Source organism: Heteronotia binoei, chromosome 2, assembly GCF_032191835.1.
Source record: "Heteronotia binoei isolate CCM8104 ecotype False Entrance Well chromosome 2, APGP_CSIRO_Hbin_v1, whole genome shotgun sequence".
NCBI lineage: Eukaryota > Metazoa > Chordata > Lepidosauria > Squamata > Gekkonidae > Heteronotia > Heteronotia binoei.
This window is the reverse complement of record NC_083224.1, coordinates 157,247,211-157,269,484: the sequence shown is the minus strand read 5'-3', so window position 1 is coordinate 157,269,484 and position 22,274 is coordinate 157,247,211. Positions and strand designations below refer to the sequence as shown.

Below are 22,274 nucleotides of genomic sequence, written 5' to 3'. Positions count from 1 at the left end.
TATTGGTGTGAGTGGGCCTGTTCACAAGGTCAGAACCTGAGTTCACATTGAATAGCCAAGTGCAGGGTGGGGACCTTCTCCTCGCTGCCACTCACCCTTAAGAGGTACTGGTAGGGCTGGCAGTCCCCAACAAGGGTTCCCCTGGCTTTCAGTTTTGCCCCCAAACAGGAAGAGTGGCATCACACAGAAGTGACATCATCATGTTGGGGACATTGTATAGTGATGCTCTGTTTTGAGGGCAAAATTGTATGGTTTGAAGCAGGTTTTGCTATAGAGTTTTGCCCAAAAGCCAGCACATCACTATAGAAAATCCCCAACATGATGATGTCACTTCTGCGTGATGCCTCTGCATTGGGGACACTCCCCCCATTCCCCACTGACACAGTTAGGAAACCTGGCAACCCTAGGCCCTGGTTCAAGTTTTAATATCTGAGTAGAGAAACTTGTTCAACTATGGGTCAAGACTACCAAGTTAAAATTATAAAGATTTATGACAAAGTGTTAATACTAAGCAAGTTTGAGGAAAATATATGGAAACCTTGAAGCAAAGACAGTTCAGTGAACAGAAGAAGTACAGTCAAACAGTTAGCATATGCAAATAGTACACCCAGGGAGACTGGGTCAGCCAGGGAGATTATTAGGTCATAAGGTGGACAGTATACCAACAGAATGCTTATCTTGTATCAGTTACCTGTCAAGCATGCATATTTCTATAGCATAATGGTTTCTTCGACAAGGAGCAGAGCACCCATCCTTTACTGCTCCCCCTTCCTTTACTACCTTTGGGCAAGTAATAAATCCATCTGGCCCAAGGATGTTTACGCTACAGCCTGGCTGATACCACTTTCATCCTGCCTCTCCCCCCAGGTTCACACAGACAGTCTTATCTAAGCTGAAAGAAGTGTGAGAAAGGGAGATGTTTTTAATAGCCTAAATTCCTTAGCAGTAAAAGAGATAGTATGTAGTAACCTCTGAACCTGTGACTCAAGCTGCATCTCTATGATACCCTTTGAAGTTATCCTATATAGCAACTGTGTAACATTGTGTACCTCATTACTTCCAAGGCTTGTGCCCTTGGTAAAGCTTCTGAGTTTCTTCAATAAAGCAACTTTTGATTAAATAACAAAAGACTGTTTATTGGGAAATATCGATGCTTGACATTACCTAAACAGACATAGGAAACTCCAAAAAACTGGAGACTGCTGAATGCCATACCTGGTAACAGACTGGCAAAATACTTGTATTGAATCTATCTGGACACAGTTGGAACTCACTTTAGAACCTTCTTCTCCCTTCTCCATTTTATCCTTATATCATACCAGCTGGTTTGAGAGTCAGTGGCCCAAATTCAGTTAGTGAGCTTCATAGTAGAGTGGGGATTTGTGCCTGGGTTTCCTAGTCTGACACTCTAACCACCATGCCATGTTGGTTCTCTCAGTCTCTTTTTTTGCACATCCAGTGGGGTGTTTTTTTTTTCAGTTTTCTCTTCTCTTTAAAACCAGGTACTTTTCTGAATTTTGCTGCTTATTTTTTTTTTGTATTGATTTTCTTTTAAACTTAGATTGTCAACTGTACTGGGGATTGGGTTATATATATGTTTTTTTTTTAAATCAATAGATGATGATAGACATTCTGGTTTCAGATTCAAGGGAATTGCGGAAACTATCCATTATGTTTAATAAAAAGTATGAAAGGTAGAAATGAGGGGTATCTGTTATGATCCATAGGGCTGTGTGAATTACCTGTTATTTAGAAATAATAGGCAATTCTTTAAAATGAGAGTTTTATCTAATTGTCATAGCTTTTTATGGTATTTGTTAGACCTTGTGAAACCTACAGCAGCTGTACTAGGAGTGTGCAGGTGTAATACTAAGATGATCTCAAGAAACAGCCGAATATAATGATCAAAACAGTTGTAATGACCTTACATTCAAAGTAAATTACAGTAAATGTGAGAAAGATGTTTTCAAGAGCCATTTTGAAGACAGCCTCCAAATAATCATTAGTTTTGAAGAAAATGTTCACAAAAGAATCTACAGTTTACATAGTGTTATCTGAAGAGATTATGACAGAGATATGTTGTGAGGATTCCTGGATAACAGCTCATCTTCCTAGCTACTCCACCAGCTCTATAGTTATTGGTTGGCAGCAATATCTACACCTCATCCATCTAGGAGGGCCAGCTCTAGAGGGTGGTGAATCTGAGCATTTGCCAAACCCTCAAAACTTATGAGGAAGCAATGGGAAATTTGACGTCAAAACTAATGGAAAATACACTACATAAGATGATCGATATGTAAAATAAAAGTCTATAACTAATATGCTTACATAGTGGAAAGAATTATATATAGGTATTACAATAGTAAGATTGTAGATCTGTGGTCAAAGATCACTCATGAAACCTACATACATGTAAAAATACAGCAGATTTCACATATAAAAATGATGCTAAGCAGGGATGGAATTCTAGCAGAAGCTCCTTTGCATATTAGGCCACACGCTCCTGATGTAGCCAATCCTCCAAGAGCTTACAAGACTCTTTTTTGTAATCTCTTGGAGGATTGGCTACATCAGGGGTGTTAGGCCTACTATTCAAAGGAACTCCTGCTAGAATTCCACCCCTGATGCTAAGTAATAAATTACAAATATATGGGCACACTCCACGACTCTAAATAGTAGACAGTGAAAAATATGTACACAGACTTTTGCTACCTTTTTGTGCAGAGTGCTTAAATTCCACCAACATGAATAGTTCCAGACAAGCAACTGAAGGTATAATCCAAGTAATCTTAAAAGTAATAAATCCAAATGCATAATTTTCAGATGAGCAGAATCATGCTTTTGGATATACAGTTTCATAGAAGAAAGTCACTTCATTAGCTTGCTTCTTGGCTTGTGTTTTGCTTAGCCTGATCTTAAATGGAATCCAGTAATGATAAACAGCTTTCTTCAATGTGGTCTCAACCTGCATGTCAGTTTCATCCTCCTGTCTCCCCTTTCACTTTTGCTATTTAGAATCATGGAGTGTGCCAATATCTTTGCAATGTATTACTTAGCATCATTTCTATATGTGAAATCTGCTGTATTTTTACATGTATGTAGATTTCATGAGTGATCACTGACCATGGATCCACAATCTTACAGTTGTAATAACTATATATAAACCTTTGCATTACATAGCCTATTAGCTATAGACTTTTATTTTACATATTGATGGCCTTATATTTGATGTAGTGTATTTTTCATAAACCCCTCAAAACTGGCGATGCTCTCACCATCAAATGGCATTGCTGTTCTCTCTTTACTCCTATCCCATTCAACATAGACACGGGCAATGTAAATAACTTCTTACTTTGCACATTCTGCATATTTTAAAGTGGTCAGTTTAAGTTTTTTTGTCCCCAGACCCCTCCTCCCAAAGCCTGGAGCTGGCATTTACATGAACCTTTGAAAATCTGTTATAAGTTTGGAATATGTCCTAAATTTAGGACAGGCACAAATCTTAGAAGATGAGGAGCGATGCACATGATGACCACATGATGGAACTGATGAATAACAGGAAAATAGGAAATTGGGAGAAAAATAGTATGAGTAGGGCATAAGTGGAAACACATCTGCATACATCACACGGAATCATATAATAAGCACATCAAAATCAAAGCCTGTTTCTGATAATTCACTAATGGAGAGCCAGGCTAAATTTGTTTAATGAAATGTTCGCTTTGAATAGCTCACTCTGCTCCAGAGACTTCTTTTGCAAGTCTACTGTACTTGATGAATTCTAATAGGATAATTGCATTCCACCTACCTGAAAGTCCATTCTTGTTTCTTTTTCTCAGTAAACCTCCTGTTTTGCTGCCTGCCTTGTATGCAAAAATGGTGGGGTTGGCAAGCACATGACAGTGAAGATGTAGCATTTTTCATTCTCTTAACTATGGTTATAGACATCGATATTAGCCGCGGGCTCACACATCTTTCCCTCTTTTATCTCCCTCTTGATTTTTTCTCTCTGCCACTCAGTTTCCTTCTCTTTTCAGCGCAATGTATAGCATTACATCAGCATCTAACCATAGTAAGCATTAACCAAGGTTTACAAACTTGGCTTCAAACTCTGATTACAGACTGTCACTGCAATCTAATTTATGGTAGCATCAAAGCTGATACAGATATAATGCTAACTGTGTCTGAGAGGCTGGGAAATGTGTTGTCTGCAGCAGACTAGGAGTGATGGGCTTCAATGAGCTTAATGCACCACTGGTTGTTAAAACCTGGCCTAGGAGAATCTTTTAGCAAGTAGATTATGTTATCCGGAAAATATCAGCTATTCAGATATTTCAAAACATGTTTCCAAGAGTTCAGCCTCCATGTTAGGTTCATATTAGCCAACAACCCCACTCCCAGCTCCCCAACCAGCAGATAGTAAATTGGTACATCTTTAAAGAGAAGACATGGCTTAATTTATGAACATAGATATCAAGCGCCCCCAAAAGGGCAAAAGGTGAGCACAAAAAATAAATCCATATGCAAACTCTGTTTGGCCTTTCTGCTTTTGGTATGAGTTTGGAGCCCAGGCTCTGGTGCTTATGGCTCACCATAATTTAATTTATTATAGCAGGCAAGACACAGAGGTATGCTATTTTAGTGCAGGCTTCTGCAAGCATTAGCAGAAAGATAGAGAGAGCGTGCTAAGTACCATATTGCAACAAATGGATTGCATAGCCAATTTACTGCCTCCATTTGAAAAGTCTCATTATGCTTCAGGCAGAAGGCATTCTGAAAAGCCTCTAGAAATATTGCTCTTTTATTTTAATTTTACTGCTATAAGGGACTGCACATGTCAGTTTAGAGAAGCAGAGGCAGCAAGCAGGAGGGGCAGAAGTAGGGCAATTACTTACATTGGCAACCCTTGTTGTGCCAGTTATATCCTGGGAGACACTTATCACACTTAGGCCCTGTAGTTCCCTCCTTACACTGACAAATTCCTTTTTCATTACAGCGATCACCGACTGAGCCAATAGGATTACAATTACATTCTGCAGAAACAAGACAACATACATAAACTTGGTACAGGGGTACATGGTCATAAGTAATTCATCACCAATATGGGTAACTAGTCAAGTTTTAACCATAAAGGAAGACTGTTGAATGATGGCTGAAGGGAAATGATTGTTTGTAAGGCCACTTGTTCATTGATTTTGTGTCACACATGAGTAAGGATCTCAACCCAAAGTGGGTTCCACCAGTGGCACCACCACAACAACAGAACAGCACAACTTTTTAATAAGAAAGAACAACAGTGAAATAAAGAGTACAGGAATGGATCTGTCTCTCTCTCTCATGCTTTCTTCTACCCTTTTTTATCCTTCATCATTCCATGTTCTGGTTGTGATTTAAAATTTCAGTCTGAAAATGCTGAAGACTACTGGCATGCTTTTTCTTAATGACTTATTGTCACAAATGTGTAGGCAGAAAATGAACAGAAACGATGTAAGGAATGGAATTCCCATTATTTTCAGAAGAAACTGACTCTGACACAGGGTTCTATTTGGTCTTCCAAATGGTATTTAGATTGCATTAAGGAACATTAGGAAAGCTTGGCATTTCAAGAAGCATAAACACACCATCAAGGTAAAATGTGCATTAAATTATTAAAATAGGCATAAGAGTCTTGTACATGATGCATGCTGCTGTTTATTTTAAATGGCAATGCAAATGCACTTTGCTAATTTCCAAGGTAGTCTTCCTTTATGTTTATGAGCATTAGCTTAATTTATTCCTGGCATTTGAATGATGGGGCTTACAAGTTTTATTTATTACCCATGCTAGCACACCTTTTATCCTGCAATACCAAATTTGAGAGAAAACCATGTATGGAGAATATGAACAACAGTGTCCTGGTGTTGCCATTGTTCTTTGTATTACTGGGTCTGGTGTTATGGGTGGAGTTATGGAAAACAATGACACATGTGAACCTATGCTTTCTTCAGTGTGTTTCTAAATTAGAGGCTAAATTGATTATACTATAATTAACTCTGTCACATGCCATCACCTGGAGCAACCAGTCAGTTCTGGAGCCGAGACCAGGAATCTCAGCACAGTTGCCTGGAGAAAGCATGGGAAAATATAGGCCTGACACTTACCTGTGGCTATAGTGGTGGGACCCAGGGGATACAATGAGAATGGAGATGTGAGGCCAAGAGAGAACAGTGTGAGAGAAGAGAGGGGATACAGGTAGAGGGAAGGAATTAAGACCTTTGTCCATATTATTTCATGAAAGGGAGTTGGAGCCAGGTCTTTGTGGTGGAAGGGGATAATTGAATTCAGGGCAGAAACAAGCTATACTAAGGGTGGATTGGTCTGATGTCTGGGAAGGCACTCTAGCACCTTGTAAGGTAACTCAGGGGCCAAGCTTCCTGCCAGGATTGAAAATGCACCAGGCAGCTGAATAATCTCAAAGCCAGCACCACTAGCAGGTAGATGCCACCAAGACCCCCTACTCTGCCAGGTGCCTTGAAGCAAGGTGGAAGTGACTCACACAGATCTGGGACAGACATAATGGATTCCTTTGCTTTTTGTATTTCTAGGAGATATTTGTTTTCATTTGGTATCCCTTTAGCTCCAAATCCCTGTTTAGCAGCTAGCTGGTGAGCCACAACGAGATGTGTTGAGCCAGACACCACTGCCACTCCATCAAGCAGGATTTTTGAAGTTCCTACAGAAAACGTTCTACAGAAAGCAGTTCCTACAGAAAACAAGTGGCCTTATAAATCTATTTCTCAGATGGCACTTTGGGTGCCAGATTTGGCTCAGGAACTGCCAATGGTGTACCCTAGAAAGCTTAAAAACCAATTATCAGTTTGTTTGTTTTTTTAAAAAAATGCATGTTGAGGAAAAACCAAAAATTGAGACTAATTCTTCTCTAGGATTCTCTCCACCACCACCTTGTTTATCTCTTGTTATTAGCACTTCTGGAACTTCTTTCCTAAGGATTTGATTTTGATTGCAGTTATATTTTTTTCTTGATAGATTGGAGACTACAGGTTAATAATAACTTTGCTAACACCCCTGATGTCTATTGCTATCAGATGCAAAGAGCACAAGTCCTTCTTTTGAATTTGGAGATCATGCTGGGTGAGCAGTTCCCTTTTTCTTTTAATCATCCCATTTACATTTGTTCCCTGGAATTTCATTAAGAATCAGTGAGCTCATAAATGACAAAACAGGAGGAGAGAAAAAAAACACAGTTGAGAATATTTTAACATTGCAATTTAGAAATAAAGTTTAAAGAGAAAATGTTATGAGTATCAAATGTGACATCTGTTGCTCAAGTCTTCAGTCACTACAAACTGCAGATGGCACTTTCAAGATGGGGTAAACTAAGAACTATTGGAAGGAGTTTTGGCAAAATGTATATTTTCAAATAATAGGCCAGTATTAATTAACAAAGTTCATAACAAAGTTGCTCAATCTACCATAGAGCACTCAGACACCTGATGACATCTTCAGCTAGGAATTTCTTTTCACCAGAGTGCAGACCCATGGTTGCAAAAGATAAATACATGCATTTAAAGGCTGATCCATACATACTAATTTGGATATCTTATAAAAATGGGATCTAATAGTGTTGATTGTTTAACAAGATGGGGGACTTGTCCAAGTCACTGGAAGTCTTTGGCCAAGTCATTGGAAGTTTAGTATTAACTACAGTTCATTTTGTATGTAAGCCACCTAAATGGTATTGGTAGAAAGTAAGTATATGCCAAAGATGAATTAAAAACTGTACATGATATCCATAGGGCACTCAATGTCAGAGTACCCTTAACTTCTCAACAAATAAGATGGACATGGACAGTCAGTGATTATACCTTCAAATGTGATTAAGTTCATGAAATTACATTTTGAACCTGAGGAACTTGTAATGTACTTTGTCATTATGACTATTATGACTTTTATATGTTATGTACTTTGTTATTAACTATTATGGCTTGCATATATGAACCTATGTTGTTATGTATTGAATTGATATATATTGATATTGATATGGTTTGAGTCTCCAGTATACAAATTATAGTTAATTTATATTATCCACTGCATTGGGGTACTTTTGTTATTGGTTATGTTACACAGGGTATCCCATTGAGTGACAAGAGAACTGAGGTTTACCACAAGAAATTTTCATAAACCCCAAACACCCATCAAGAGAGGATGCTGCTTTCTGTATAATTAACTGTTCTGCCTTTACCTTCCTCCAAGTAGCCTCGTTGGTGGTTGGAAATTCTGCCACATCACAATGCAGATAGGTGGGAGAATAACAAGGCACTGAAATCAATGGATGCAGACTGGAGTAATTGTGCATAGGACTATACTGACACTGGATTTCATTATCAGCCATTTTACCAGGAGGCATAGGCAATACAGAGCTCACATTGCTACAAGGCTATTTAAAGAGGTAGGATGATTTAATGCTTACAGGTTTAAAATAAATCTTTTTAGGTGTGATAGTACCCCCAGTTTTAATTGAGAAATTTGGGAAATGTTACAGTATGGCACTGTTCAGAGCAAGGGCATAGTCAGGAATAAAATCCCCAATCAAAGGCAATGTGACAAGGGCTACTTCACACTATGATTACAGAATATCAGGCCAAGGGATATAAGTAACTGTGAACTGAAGCATATATACAAAATACAAGATCCTCCAGTATATCTCAAAACATTCTTTATCTCTGGATATGTGTCAAAACTCTGCCTGGAGATTAATGCATGTCTGGATTAGCCTGGGGCAACCTGGATGGTACCTGATTGCCCAATTCTGGAACTGAACAGAAGCCAGGGAACACTTTTCCTCACCATTGCTCCATTTTTAGTGCTAGCACCAGATTTTTAGATTTGCTTAGTGTTATCAATTCCAGGATAACATACAACATAAAAGAAATTTTGAGAAACCCCATTTGCATTTCTGCAAGCACATATGTATTGTTACAAAACTGCCATTCTTTCTACATGAAATAGAAGCTGTGAGCTGTGATATAACTTCTTAACTTTCCTGAGACAATCAAGTGTGTTGTTTCTACTGTATTTATGCAGGCAGAGACCCTCAGCCTGTTATCCAGCAGGAAAAACATTGTATGTGTCCTGCCACTCTGCTCAGTGAAGTTTAAAACCCTCCTTCAGCCTAAAAAAATCTTCCTCCAATTTAAGTGGGGTTTTTTGTCAGGGAAACACATTTGTTGAAGGAAGTATTCACAGGCTGAGTGAAAGGGTAGGATATGTGACATTATCATGAACTGGGCTGTGCAAGGGTTATAACTAGAAAACACTTCCAAATGTGATGAAGATTACAGAAGCTGCTGAGAGCTCTATTTGTACAGAACCTGTTTCACCCTAACATATTCTCCATGTGTGAAGATACATGTGGAAGATCAGGGCCATGGCTGCTCATACATGCAATAATGACAGCGATGATTGTCTTTGGAACAAAGTTTGGCACCTTTAAGACCAACAAAGTCTTATTCAAGGTATAAGCTTTTGTGTTAGGGTTGCCAGCTCTGTGGTGGAAAATACCTGGAGACTTGGGGGGTGATCCAGAAGGAAGTGGGATTTGGGGAAGAGTGGGGCCAGTTTGGTGTAGTGGTAAAGTGTGTGGACTCTTATCTGGAAGAACCGGGTTTGATTCCCCACTCCTCCAGCTGCTGGAATGGCCCTGGGTTAGCCATAGCTATCGCAGTTGTCGTCCTTGAAAGGGCAGCTTCTGTGAGAGCCCTCTCAGCCCCACCTACCTCACAGGGTGTCTATTGTGGGGGGAGAAGATATAGGAGATTGTAAGCCGTACTGAGTTTCTGATTCAGATAGAAGGACAGGGTATAAATCTGCAGTCTTCTTCTTCTTCTCAGTATACTACAATGCCACAGAATCCACCCTTCAAAGCAGCGATTTTCTCCAGGGGAGCTGATCTCTGCCAGCTGGAGATCAGTTGTAAAAGTTGTAAAACCCCTGGAGGCTGGCAACCCTATTTTATGTGCATGCACATTTCTTCAAATACAGTGAAACAGAACTCCCTTAACCATTACTATAGGTAGAGAGAGAGGCTACCGATATGTAATGGTTGAGAAAGTCCTGTTTCACTGTATCTGAAGAAGTGTGATTGCACATGAAAGCTTATACTTGAATAAAACTTTGTTGGTCTTAAAGCTGCCATTCAACTCAAACTTTGTTCTGCTGCTTCATACCAATATGGCTACCCACCAGATTGCCTTTGAAGTTGCACCTAATGCCTGGAATATGAGACAAAGTGAAATATGTTTAAAATATAGAATTGTGATGGATAGTAAAATAGAAAACAAATATCTGTTAAGTTCTGTGACTTTTAAATAGGAAACAATCTATTATTACACAGACATGCCTGTTTTACAGTTACGTGCACTCTAAATGGCCTTGTGGATGTTCGGTAGCCTGCAGCTTCTAATGAAATTGCTTGTTCAGATAACTCCATCCAAATGCATTTTGTATTGCATTGATATAATTTTAGTGTTGCCTACTGTAGAGTAAATTACAGGATGGCCCTTGTTATTAAGGCTTAAAAGGAAAAGCCACAAATGTTTGAACACTGATTGTATTCCAAATATTATATTCTAATGCTCATTTAATCATAATCAAACCATGCACTATTAAAATCTTGAGACATTTTTGATTAAATTATATTTAAATTTTATTTTAAAAAATGAAATTAATGTAATAGCTGACCAGTGGGTTCTGAAATCTGTACCTGTTCTATAAATGAAAATAGTGCTTAGTGTATTGGATGCCACAAGGCCAGCATTTTCAGTGGTTATGACCGACCATGGAATGAAAAAAGAGCCATTTCTATGCATTCTAGATAAGGTTGCCAATGTCACCTTGGAAATTCCTGGACATTTAGGGGGTAGTGCCTGGAGAGAGCAGAGATTGAGGAGGGGGACCTCATCATACATGTAATGTTACAGAGTCCTTCCAAAGTATCCATTTCCTTTAGGATGATAATTGATCTCTGTAGTCTGGAGATCAACTGTAATTGTGGGAGAATTTTATGGTCATAGAAGTAAACCTTCTGACTTGAGTTCAGTGGAATTTACTGGGATTAATACAATATCTTATTGTTTGCAATATGAACAGCTGGATCTGGAGCATATTGTGTTAAAGCTGAAGCTGAGATTGGGAGGGATTAATAGCTCAGCCTTGTGAAAGGCCTTACAAGAAAGTAAGTTTGTAAGCCTGGAGACTTCAATTTTGTAAAGAGAAGACAGCAATTTCAATAGATTCCTTCTCCTACCATAGGCCAGTCTATTGCAATTTTATTCCTGTGAGTCTACGGACCCTCATGAACAGCACAGAGGTGTGATGTGGTTTTCATAGGAAGGAAGAATTGTGGCAATTGGCATTTGAAATATATTGTCTGATACAGGTCTATATCAGGCTTGTGGGGAGGGTGGAATATACATTTGAATAATAAATAAATAATAAATAATATATTTATTTAGCTGCACTTGGTATTATCTGGAGAAACGTAGTTTGTTTTCTGAACATGATGGTTCTGAAAGCTTTGAGAAGTACTATAGTGTGGACCTATTGAAAGGAAAGGTCCCCTGTGCAAGCACCTGTCATTTCCGACTCTGGGATGACGTTGCTTTCACAACGTTTTCACGGCAGACTTTTTACAGGGTGGTTTGCCATTGCCTTCCCCAGTCATCTACACTTTCTCCCCAGCAAGCTGGGTACTCATTTTACTGACCTTGGAAGGATGGAAGGCTGAGTCAACCTTGGGCCGGCTTCCTGAAAACCCAACTTCCACCGGGGATCGAACTCAGGTTGTGAGCAGAGCTTAGGACTGCAGCACTACAGCTTTAATACTCTGCGCCACAGGGCTCTTCGTGGACCTATTACACAGTGTTTATTTGTTTTTAAGAGATTTTGGCTTGGATCCACTGAAAGGTTTCTGTGAAAGGGATTTTAGTGATGAAGCACAGCTGTCCTCCCTCACTCATTCTGCTGAAGCCCCAAATGCCCTCTGAGAAGATGGCCTTAGGGAAGAGGGAACATACAGGAACGGTGTGATGGTGAAGTTGGAGGTTTGCTAAAGGAGGGAAAAGAGTAAAAAATTGTCCCCCTTTGCACGTGTGAACACTTTCCAGCACCTTTGCCTTTATTTTTTATACTACAGTCCACCATATGTCAACTGCCTATGGTTACAGTTCACAAGACATTTGCTTTAAAGATGTTAGGGAATGTTAGAAATCATGACCTTTTTTCATTTTTCAAGAAATCTTCCAACCTGATTTTTCAATTCTAATACAACTTCTAAACCCTAAATTAGTCACACGACTTTAGAAGATCAATGGTTCATGTAATCCTCTCTTTTAACCTTAAGTTTTTAATCAAACTAACAGACACCCCAATTGCTGGGGTATAGTATTCCAGATTGCAGATTACTAGATGTCTGAATGCTCCTCAATATAAATTGTATATTAAAAACAACTGCATCACATTTTGTATTTCTGAGAAATAGCTTATATAGTGCAATATTCAAATGTTTAATATCTCATCTATACTCTGAATTTGTACAGTCAATAGATACATCATGTGGGACATCTTTCTACACACTTTTGATTTTAGAAGGTGATTACAGGTCAGTTGTGGAAAGATCTGTAATTTACTGTCAGTTTCTATTGCTGGGTGTGCTAAGATTACTCTCCTGCTCTACTCCGAGACTTGGTATTATTTATCCGTATGCCAACCTAATCAGTTATAACATAAATTCTCCTTTTAGACTTAGGAACTGAAACTGAGGGTCATTTTTTTTACCTAGGCAATCAACGAAGCACATGTAGAAGCCAGATCTCCTAGGTCCATACTGACTCTGGGCTGTGGCTGTGCAAGCTGATTTTATGGAATTCTATATCTTCCTTGGAATTGAGTTTCAGTCCATTCAATAGTACTCCAGTGTCTACAGGATCCCAACTTAGTATTTCCAAGTGTAGGGTTGCCAATCCCATTTGGGAGCAGGGGATCCCTTGGTTTTGAGGACCTCTCCCCACTTCAGGGTTAGCAGAAATTAGGGGGGGGGATGTCTGCTGGGCACTCCATTTTACCCTATGGAGACTAGTTCCTAATGGAGAATTGATCTTTGGGTATCTCGGGCTTTGGGGGGGGGGTTAGGTAGAGGCACCAAATTTTTAGCACAGTGTCTGGTGCCTCTCCTCAAAACATCCTCCAAGTTTCAAAAAGATTGGACCAGGGGGTTCAATTTTATGAGCCTTCAAAGAAGGTTCCCCTATTCTTCATTATTTCCAAATGGAGGGAAGAAATTTGAAAGAAGTGTAGTCCCTTTAAATGTGATGGCCAGAACTCTCTTCGGAGTTCAGTAGTGCTTGTTACACCCTTGCTCCTGGCTCCACCCCAAAGTCCCCAGATATTTCTTGAGTTAGACCAGGCAACCCTATGTCTTTGTGACTGCAAAAATGAGATCTTATTAAACAACCTTACATTGTTAACTCCTGCCATTTTCAGTAGCCACTGATGCTTACAAAATTGAACTTTTCCCTTCTTTCCTAAAGTCAGTCACTGGAATAGGCCAAGGATGATGATTTTCAGGAACCATTACATACCGGTACTTCTCAGTTTTCTGTAGGCAGTTTTGGAAAAAGTGGTTGAATTGCAAAAGATATGCACCCACCAGCAGAAACAGGAGCTTTCCACCCATTGGTGCACTCAAATCTTTCTCTCCTTTGAAACCTACAAAGTTCCCAAAGAAATATTTTCCCCTGTAGGCCCGACCTAATAAGGAGATAATCCTTGTAATGAGTATTTCAGAGAACAGCTGCATATCAGGGTGTGTTTGCTGCACGTTCTTTCTTCTCTTCTGTCAATTACCAGCACAACAGGAGAAAGTCCTGTCCTCTCATATATCTCCTAACTACATAATTTCTCATGTTAGGCAGACAACGTTCCTTGCCTGTATCAAATGGTAATCAACAAATGGGTGTTTCGTTTTAAAGACCTGTGCTTGGCATTTGAGTTAATGGTATTTAACAAGCCAATATGTGTGGCTGCCTTATTAGCTGCCATACTGAAGGCAATATTAAGTATAGCATAATTATATTCAAAACAATTAAACATATAACTTCAGTTAGTGTCAAGTGAAAAGAATACAGTGTGTGCATGTGTGTTATGATGCTGATGTTTTAATTAATTTAAATCTTGGTTTTTCCCTCCCTAGATTATTTAAAGATACAGATTACAACTATTCTGCTTGGTGCTTTATTATACAATTCTATCCTTGACAGAAGGGATCCTGCTGGCCAAATGTCAGTCAGAAGTGTTGCAAGGAATGAATATATATACAATTTTATGACATTAACAGTACCCCTTATATAAGGTTGCCAAGTCCTCTTCATCCCCCAATGCTGCACAACGAAATGATGTCACCTGGAAGTGACGTCATCATAATGGCGGCGCCCATGCGAGGCTGCTCTAGGTGTTTCCAGGAAAACACTATGGTTTTCCTGGATCCTCTAGCCATTTGGGAGGTTAAAACTCTATGGCACCTATTGTACTATAGAGTTTTACCTCCCAAATGGCTAGAGTGTCCTGGAAAACCATAGAGTCTTCCTGGAAATGCCTAGAGCGGCCCCGCATGGGCGCTGCCATTTTGATGATGTCACTTCCGGGTGACATCATCACACCAGCGACGCGGGGGGAGGTTCCCCCCGCCAGCCCAATGTGGGCTGGCGAGTTGAGAACCTCCCGGGCGGGAGATTCCCCGCCCGGATCGAGGGGTTGGCAGTCCTACCCTTATTCAAAGGAGAAATTGTAGAGGGTCCCATTTTTATTGTACTTTAAGTTGCTTTTTTCTCTGTGAGATGGAAAGCAAATAATCCAGGGACACAAATACTCTAGAGCATTCATAAAAGCAATACTATACAAAGATGCGTAATAAAACAAGCTAGAATCTCTTTATAGAAATAGGCCACATTTCTGAGACTATCTGGTAGGTAGAATCTTAAAAGGAAATTTTCAATTAGCAATCAAATAAATTGGGAACCATTCATTTAACTTAATCCTCAAATTAATCAGGAAGCATTGAAAGTAAACAGGAAGCATTCATTCAATTATGAAAAGTTTTAAAGTATTATCTATGTAATATGTGGTTAGAGGAAGGTGGAGGGAGAGAGACAGAGAGAGAGGAAACTGACATACAGGAAGCATTTAATCAGTGATTAAAACAGATATTTTATCTCTTCTATATTTCTTATTGCCTACAAAAGAGAGACTTTTAGATGTGTGTCTGAAATTTGGCAAGTATAATCCCTTGGATAAAGGGTATAGTCCCTCAAAGTGTCACCAAAATAGAATGGAAAGCAAGATAAGCAATTCTGGTTCACCTCAATTGTGCCACCTTCTTAGTAAATGACAGACTGCAGCAGTATTCAAAAGCAAATTTTCTCTGAAAATGTCACTCCAATCAGGTTTTTTCTCAAAGTTACAATTATAAATCTTTTCCCCACTGAATACAATAGAAAACTAAAGCAAATTAATAAAAGAATGAATGAAGCAAAACCATATGATTCGATGGAAATAAAACATCTGCATTGAAAATTTATAATACATACACTGGCCTAATAATCCATATTATATATTTAGGACCTGGTGTATACTAGATGCAGATACTACCACTTTTTCAGCAGCCTTATATACTGTTGCTTTGACCAACTTCAAAGCATGGTAGCCAGTGGTATCTGGCATGTGCTGCTTGGATGGTCCTGCTCCATAGAAGACCCCACCTTATAACTGGATATGACTGGTAATCATCCACCTTTGATATTGGGGGGGGGGGCATCTTTTTAATTTTTTTTAAATTTCAGTGAGAATTTGGGCATGATGGTTGCCTAAAGTAAATAAAACTATGATGGTGTTTAATAACAGGTCAAAGTGAATGGACATTGTTTGTCTTGTGCATAAAGACACTCATATCAGTGGGTTCGCTCTGAGTTCAAATGAATGTGAGGTCATTTGACCTGCAATGGTTTAATTCACATAATGGGATGGATCTGTTACATATACTGGATTAAACTACGGCTGGGCCTTGCAATCTGAAATTATGTAAACAGATTCTCCTAGACAGTAGGGCTTCACACTGGTCCTGCCATACCTCTTGATATTCAGTTCTGTGTGGTTTCTTGGGAGTGATTGAACTTGAGCAACCAGTAATGTCACAATTTCTTGTAATACATATCTCAGATTTTTTGATAGGGCTGTCACGGTCAAATGTACTTCTCATCCAGATATTCAAAATGTATCTCCAAGACAATGAATAAAAACAAGAGCATGTAAGGCTGGACTATACGTGGATCTCCTCAGTTCTTACATTCTGGCTCAAGCTGGTAAATGAAGAGAAATGGTGGAAATGGCTGGCCTATGCACTAAATAGGTCTGAACAGCTGAAAAAAGGCAGAGAAGGAAATGCCAGAATTAGAATGAAACTGACCTATGCATACATTCTCATCGTCCAGCTCTGCAGAAGCATTTCTGAAGTAGCCCAGCCTGCACAACTCACAGTGCTGCCCTCTAGTCTTGTGTTTACAGCTCACACAAACGACTGTACTGAGCAGTTCGATGTAAGTGCACCGGTTGGAGTGGCGGAAGCATTCACAGTCTTGCAAGGAAGAACAGAAATGTACACAAAGGGTATTCTGCAGCAGTTATAGCAATTCACATGCTTGTGTGTGGTTTTTGTTTTTTGTTTTGTTTCAAATGAAGCATGAATAGATTATGAATGAGTAGCAGCACAAAATGTTCTTTAATTTTACGTAGCATACACGGACAACAACAGATGTCAGACTGTTATGGTGGCATCTCTTTTCAGGCAGGTTAGACTGATCAGACAAATAGCACTGAGTGGAAGTCTAATGCAAGTGAAGCATTTGCAGCTGTAAACCTTTCATGGGCTTCATGAGATTAGTTAAAGAATGCTTACTGGAAGCTAACTAGTGCACTTAAGTGCTTGTGGGATTTTGAACTAGGTCAAATCCTTGACTGGGAGTTTCTTATGATACATGTTGCATCCTAAACTTCCATGATGGTATAACATGTAGGATAAGTGTGGTGTGACCACTAAGCATGTGAAGGGCTTTTATTTCCGCCTTCATGTCCAGTGCCTCCCATCACATATTCACACTGGCTGTTCTCACAGAAAAACCTGTAACAGGTATGGATGGAACTAAGGCCAAAACCCATTATACAATTTTTAACAAGTAGGGATGACTTGCTTAAACACATGCAGTGTTCAGTTCTGCCTCATATTGTGGTATGGGGGAAAGACTGCTTTCTTTAATCAAAATGTTCCAGGGGGAGTTACTAGCTCCATTTTGGAGTTGCATATGCCTGGAATACTGCATGGCAGCTCCAAAGTAAGGCAACTCCTCACAACTCCATCTTAATGTCCATCTTTTATTTGAGATGAAGAGCCTCAATCAGTAACACTGATTAGATTTGCCAGCAGGGCCGGCCCTTCCGCTGGACAAACTAGGCGGTTAACTAAGGTGCTGGGAGGTGCAGGGCACCGAATTGGTCTCCCTTCCCCTGGCACCCATGGCAAACGCTTAGTTTGCTTGCCTGCCTGCTTTCCTCGTCCTCATTGCCTGCCCGCCATCTCTCCCTCCGCCGTCCCACCCCATCGCCACGGCTGCTCCAGCTTCTAATCTTTTGAAGATCCCGTGAGAAGAGACTTCGCTCCCCTCACTTCCATTTCTGGGAAAGAGGGGGAACGAACTCTCTTCCCGCGGGCTCTTTAAAAGATAAGATATCGCGCTAGCCTCATTGAAGCCGGGAAGGAGGGTGACGGTGGGAAAGGACCAGCCTCAGCAGCAAACGAAAAGAGAAGGGAAAGTGGGCAGGGGGACCAGCCTTGGTGGGTTGGGGGGCAACGGAAGGTGGTCAACGGCAGCTGCAGGGAAAGACCAGCTGGGGGAGTGAAGGAGCGTGGCGCTGAAGGGAAGGAGGACGGCTGCGGCGGGGTAAGAACCAGCTGGGGGGGTGAAGGGAAAGAAAGGAGGGTGGCAGGGAAGGACCAGCCTTGGCAGGGGGGGGGGCGAAGGGAAGGAGGGTGGTGGGGAGGGGAGGGGGGCAGGGAGCCTGCCTGGGGTGCCACCTGCCCATGGGCTGGTGCTGCTTGCCAATCTGCTAATAAATGATCTGCCACATTGTTTATAAGCCTATCTTGTGTATTCACATTGCCATGTTTATCACTCAGTACTTTTGTTCCATGAAATGTATCCCACAGGTCGACTATCACAGATTGTTTCAAGAGGGTAGCTGTGCTGGTCTTCTGCTGTAGAAGAACCAGAAGTTAGTCCAATAGCACCTCAGTATAACCTTCTGAGAGTCAAAGTTTCCTGTGTCAGGTATCACAAACTGAGAATTCTTATCAAGTGTTTGAAGCACCCAGTAAGGGGAGCAAAGCTATCAAACCATATGCTTATTGCTGGGTCAACAGCCATTTGAACTGACTGCGAATAGTATTATTAAATGCTCTTGAAAGGAGTCCATCAACAGCAGTTGTTCTCTGACTGGCCTCATGGGACACGTGCACAAGTGAGAAACCAGAACCATGCTAGCTAGGGGCTTTCTAAAAGTTCAAGTTGTTTCTTAATAGAAGCTTCAGGGAAAAGAGTTCAAGTTTTTGCAAGAAATGCAAACTAATAAATAAATAAATTCTCTTACTGCCTTCAATATATGTTTTTGATCAGTTTTTGTGTGTTTCTTTTCAACACTGTCTGCCCCTGTTAGCTGTTTAGCCCTTTTTCAACTGTCCACTGCTTCCTGGATCATGAATTAATGTAAGTAATACAGGAGGAGACTGAGGAGTTTGTGGTGACAAACTCAAATTTCCCTTTGAAAAATATAAGTGCACACATTAACACCTTGTTTTAGCAGAAAATACAAGACTGCAGTTATAAAACATACTGCTAATTAATGGCCATCATCTTTAAAGTTGTAGAACCACTTAGCAAATTATTACAGTTCTTCTTGTCACAACTTAATATAGTGCTGAGTATGATGAAAGACGTGCAACTGGCCTCATGCATGATCTGGCAAAACTGGTTTGCTTCCTCCATTTGGGATCGTATGTAGGAAAGCTAAATAAAATCAATGAGCACAATTCATATGTAAGATTCCATCTTCTTGAGACAGGCAAGATTCACTAGCAGAAATGCCTGTGTGTTGGCCATGGCTTTTTTTTTTTTTTGGAAGAAGAAGCCCAGCAGGAACTCATTTGCCACACCCTCTGATGCCAAGCCAGCTGGACCTGCATTCTTGGAGAGGCAGCTGTTCTTGGTCAGACACACTGACTTGGTGTCAAATTGATTATTCAACAGTCCCCCCCCCTTTCTACTTACAAAGCATGATTTTACCAAATCCCCCCTCATTTTGACATTTTGGACTTCTACCAGAGTGAGGGGGATTATGCTCCATGAGTGCAAATAATTGCATCTACAGAAATAACAGACTGGATACAACCCACTAGGAGAATGCTGAGCCCCAGGGACACTGTCAGTCATTACAGGGCTACCTTGGTCCCTTGGGCAGAAAACTGAAGCTAAGGAGAGAGAGAGTAAAGCTGGCACAGACTGAAGTTGAATAAATACCTGGTTTAGATGCCAATGAAAGCCTTGGTGCTTTCTTCTTTACATATTACAAAGCATGCAGGTTGGGTCTGAAGATCCCCATCTTGTATAATAGCCAAACATGAGCTGGGAGTTCACCTCAAGTCCCATGCAGGTGATGCCTGATTCAGATCCTGAACTAGACATGAGGATAGCCCATAACTCATGTCTGACCGTAACACAGCATGGGGCACCAAGCTGTGTGTTCTGCAATACACTGCTGCTTGGAGAGATAAGAACTACATTTTCTCTGGCTAAGAGTAGATACCTGAAATGTAGGCTTGTCTGAATTCCACCCACAACAAACATCTATTAGGAGAAATCACCGATAAGGTGTTTGATGTGGTATCGTCCCACACCATTGTCAAGCTGGTATAGAAAAGACACACATCACAATTCCTCTGCCTGAGAACTAGGTGAAAAACCTGTTGCCCAACTCACATGGCTGACCTGTAGACAGAATGGTTATCCACAGAACTTCCATCATTTTCAGGAGTGATGCTGTATCCAAGATGGAATACTGCAGGTCTATTTTATTTATACCTTAATTGGGGAGGGGATGCCTATTTATTTATTTAATTAATTAAAATATTTATATGCCTGCCTTTCTCTTGAGCATCTCAGGGCCCATGCCAATGGAGTATGCAGTTTGCTACAATGGAACCACTTACGATCATACTGGCACTATTAGATAATAAACACATATTGAATCCTGTTTGCCAAACTCTAAAGCCATATTGCAAATAATTTTCTTTGCTTTGCCAAAGAGCAACAATCTGTTTCTTGACAGCAAATCAAAAGGTAATGAAAATGTTCTTTACAAAAGAGAGAAGACGAGCTGCTACGTGGGCGCAAGAAGGGTTTGCACCGATTTACGACCGGCGCCACCACAGTGGAGGGGAGTTACGTGGGCAGGGGGCCGTTCAAGCGCCACTCCGCTTAAGGGCAGCAGTGCCTGAGGGCAGCTTACTGAGCAGTTTGGCCCAGGACACGCCCCCACTGAGAGGCGCAACGTTACGCCAGCAAAAACAGCGATATGTCCCATAGGCACTAGTTGAAACCAAAAACAAAGGTTGCCTCTGCCGCTGCGGAAGCTTCCAAACCCCTTAGGGAGTGGCATGATTGCCTCGCCAATTCCCACCCAATTGCAGTCTTCCCCCTCCTAGAAATACTTCTGCTCTGGCCTCGCACAACTCAGTTGTTAAGGAGAGGAGCGTATGGTGGGAAGCTCTGCCAGTGAGCTCCCGGCCATACAGACTTAGAGTGAGGGACAGGCAGGCATGTTGGTGACGGGTTTTGCACTGTGTGGTTGCTTTGACAGTATCTTTGACTTGCAAGGGGGAAAGAGAGGTCTTTCCCCTGGGGCTAACTGCTCTTGTTTCCAGGTCTCCAAAGGTTCCGGGCTCCCAGAGGTTTTGCATGCAAGGACTGTCACCCATGGCTGGGTAAGTTCTACTGTCCCCCCCACCCCCAGCCACCCCCTCCCCTCACTCTTGACCGCTTGGTGTGCAAGCGTCTCTGGCACTAGAACCAGGCAGTGGGCTCTGGCAGGGCACGGTGTGTGTGTGTGGCAGCTGCCCCATTGCGGGGAGGTGAGTCAGAGGCTGTCCCTTTAAGAGAGCGCCCGGCTGAAACGCAGCCTGCTCTTCCAGCTGCCACCCCTGCAGGTGCTCTTGATCTCTATCTCCATTTTGCAGGTGGGACTCCAACACAGAGACTTCCATGTGTGTCACTCCACCGCCCCCCGCTTCCTCAGCTGTTTCTGCCCGCCACTCTGAATGGAGCCCTGCCCGTAACGAGACTGCCCAGCGCGCACCAGGAAGACTATTGCACTCTGTTCCAGAAAAATAAAGTCTGAGCTGTGCTCTCTGTTGTCTCTCCTGCTTGGCATCTGCTGCACGTTCCCTGGGCAACCCCCCCCCTCTCTCTGTGGCCTCTCCGAGGGAATGCCTGGGAGGGTGGGCAGACTTGGGTTTTTTTGGGGGGGGACGGTCTATGAGCCGCCACGCTGCCCCTGCATGGCTGGACAGGGGAGGGAAGTGCCGCCCCTCAGCCTGCCCAGGCTGACAGCCTACCTGACCCCACAGGGCTGTTGTGTGCAGGGCACTAAGGGGTGTGTGGCTGATGAAGTGGACTCAGAATTCTGCAGCTGATGCACTTGCACTCTGAGTTCTGCGGCCCCTGGAGGAGGTGTTCTGTGCACATGGCAGGGGGTGTCTGCTGCTGGGCTGCTCACTCCCAGACGCACATTCCAGCTGCTGTCTATGACAGGTTGGGAATGGCTATCAGCCTCTCTGGGGCCGCTTCTCTCCATCCCTGACTGTCATGAGCCACGGTGCATGCGCCAGGACTGGCCAATGGGGGGGTGGGCTGGCCCTCTCCTCCGGCTGCCTCCACCTCCCTTGCGTGCCTATGCCAGTGGCATTGCCATGGTGACAGTCTCCCTCATGGCAAGCTACATGAGGGAGACTTCCAGCGTGCCGAAGTCCTCAGGAAGTCTAGTGGTGTGGCAGCTATGCCACGGCTGGCCGCCAGTTATGTCTGGATTGGGCTGCCCAGCACATATTTTACATTCCTGCT

The 22,274-nt window shown here is 41.7% G+C and overlaps 1 protein-coding gene across 8 annotated transcripts in view; it reads right to left on the bottom strand.

The window, feature by feature from the left end:
* The window catches only part of NTNG1 (netrin G1), a 366,458-nt gene that overhangs the window by 41,122 nt on the left and 303,062 nt on the right, over positions 1-22,274 (bottom strand). For 2 of the 8 annotated variants that reach the window (XM_060232307.1, XM_060232299.1), the window contains 2 exons: positions 16,517-16,684; positions 4,896-5,033 (listed from right to left, as the gene is read on the bottom strand). The exons of 3 other annotated variants lie outside the window; for them this stretch is intronic. In XM_060232307.1, the coding sequence (XP_060088290.1) occupies positions 4,896-5,033; positions 16,517-16,684 (306 nt within the window). The remainder of the gene's footprint in view (positions 1-4,895; positions 5,034-16,516; positions 16,685-22,274) is intronic. 3 more of the 8 variants (XM_060232300.1, XM_060232302.1, XM_060232301.1) reach the window with 2 other exon arrangements.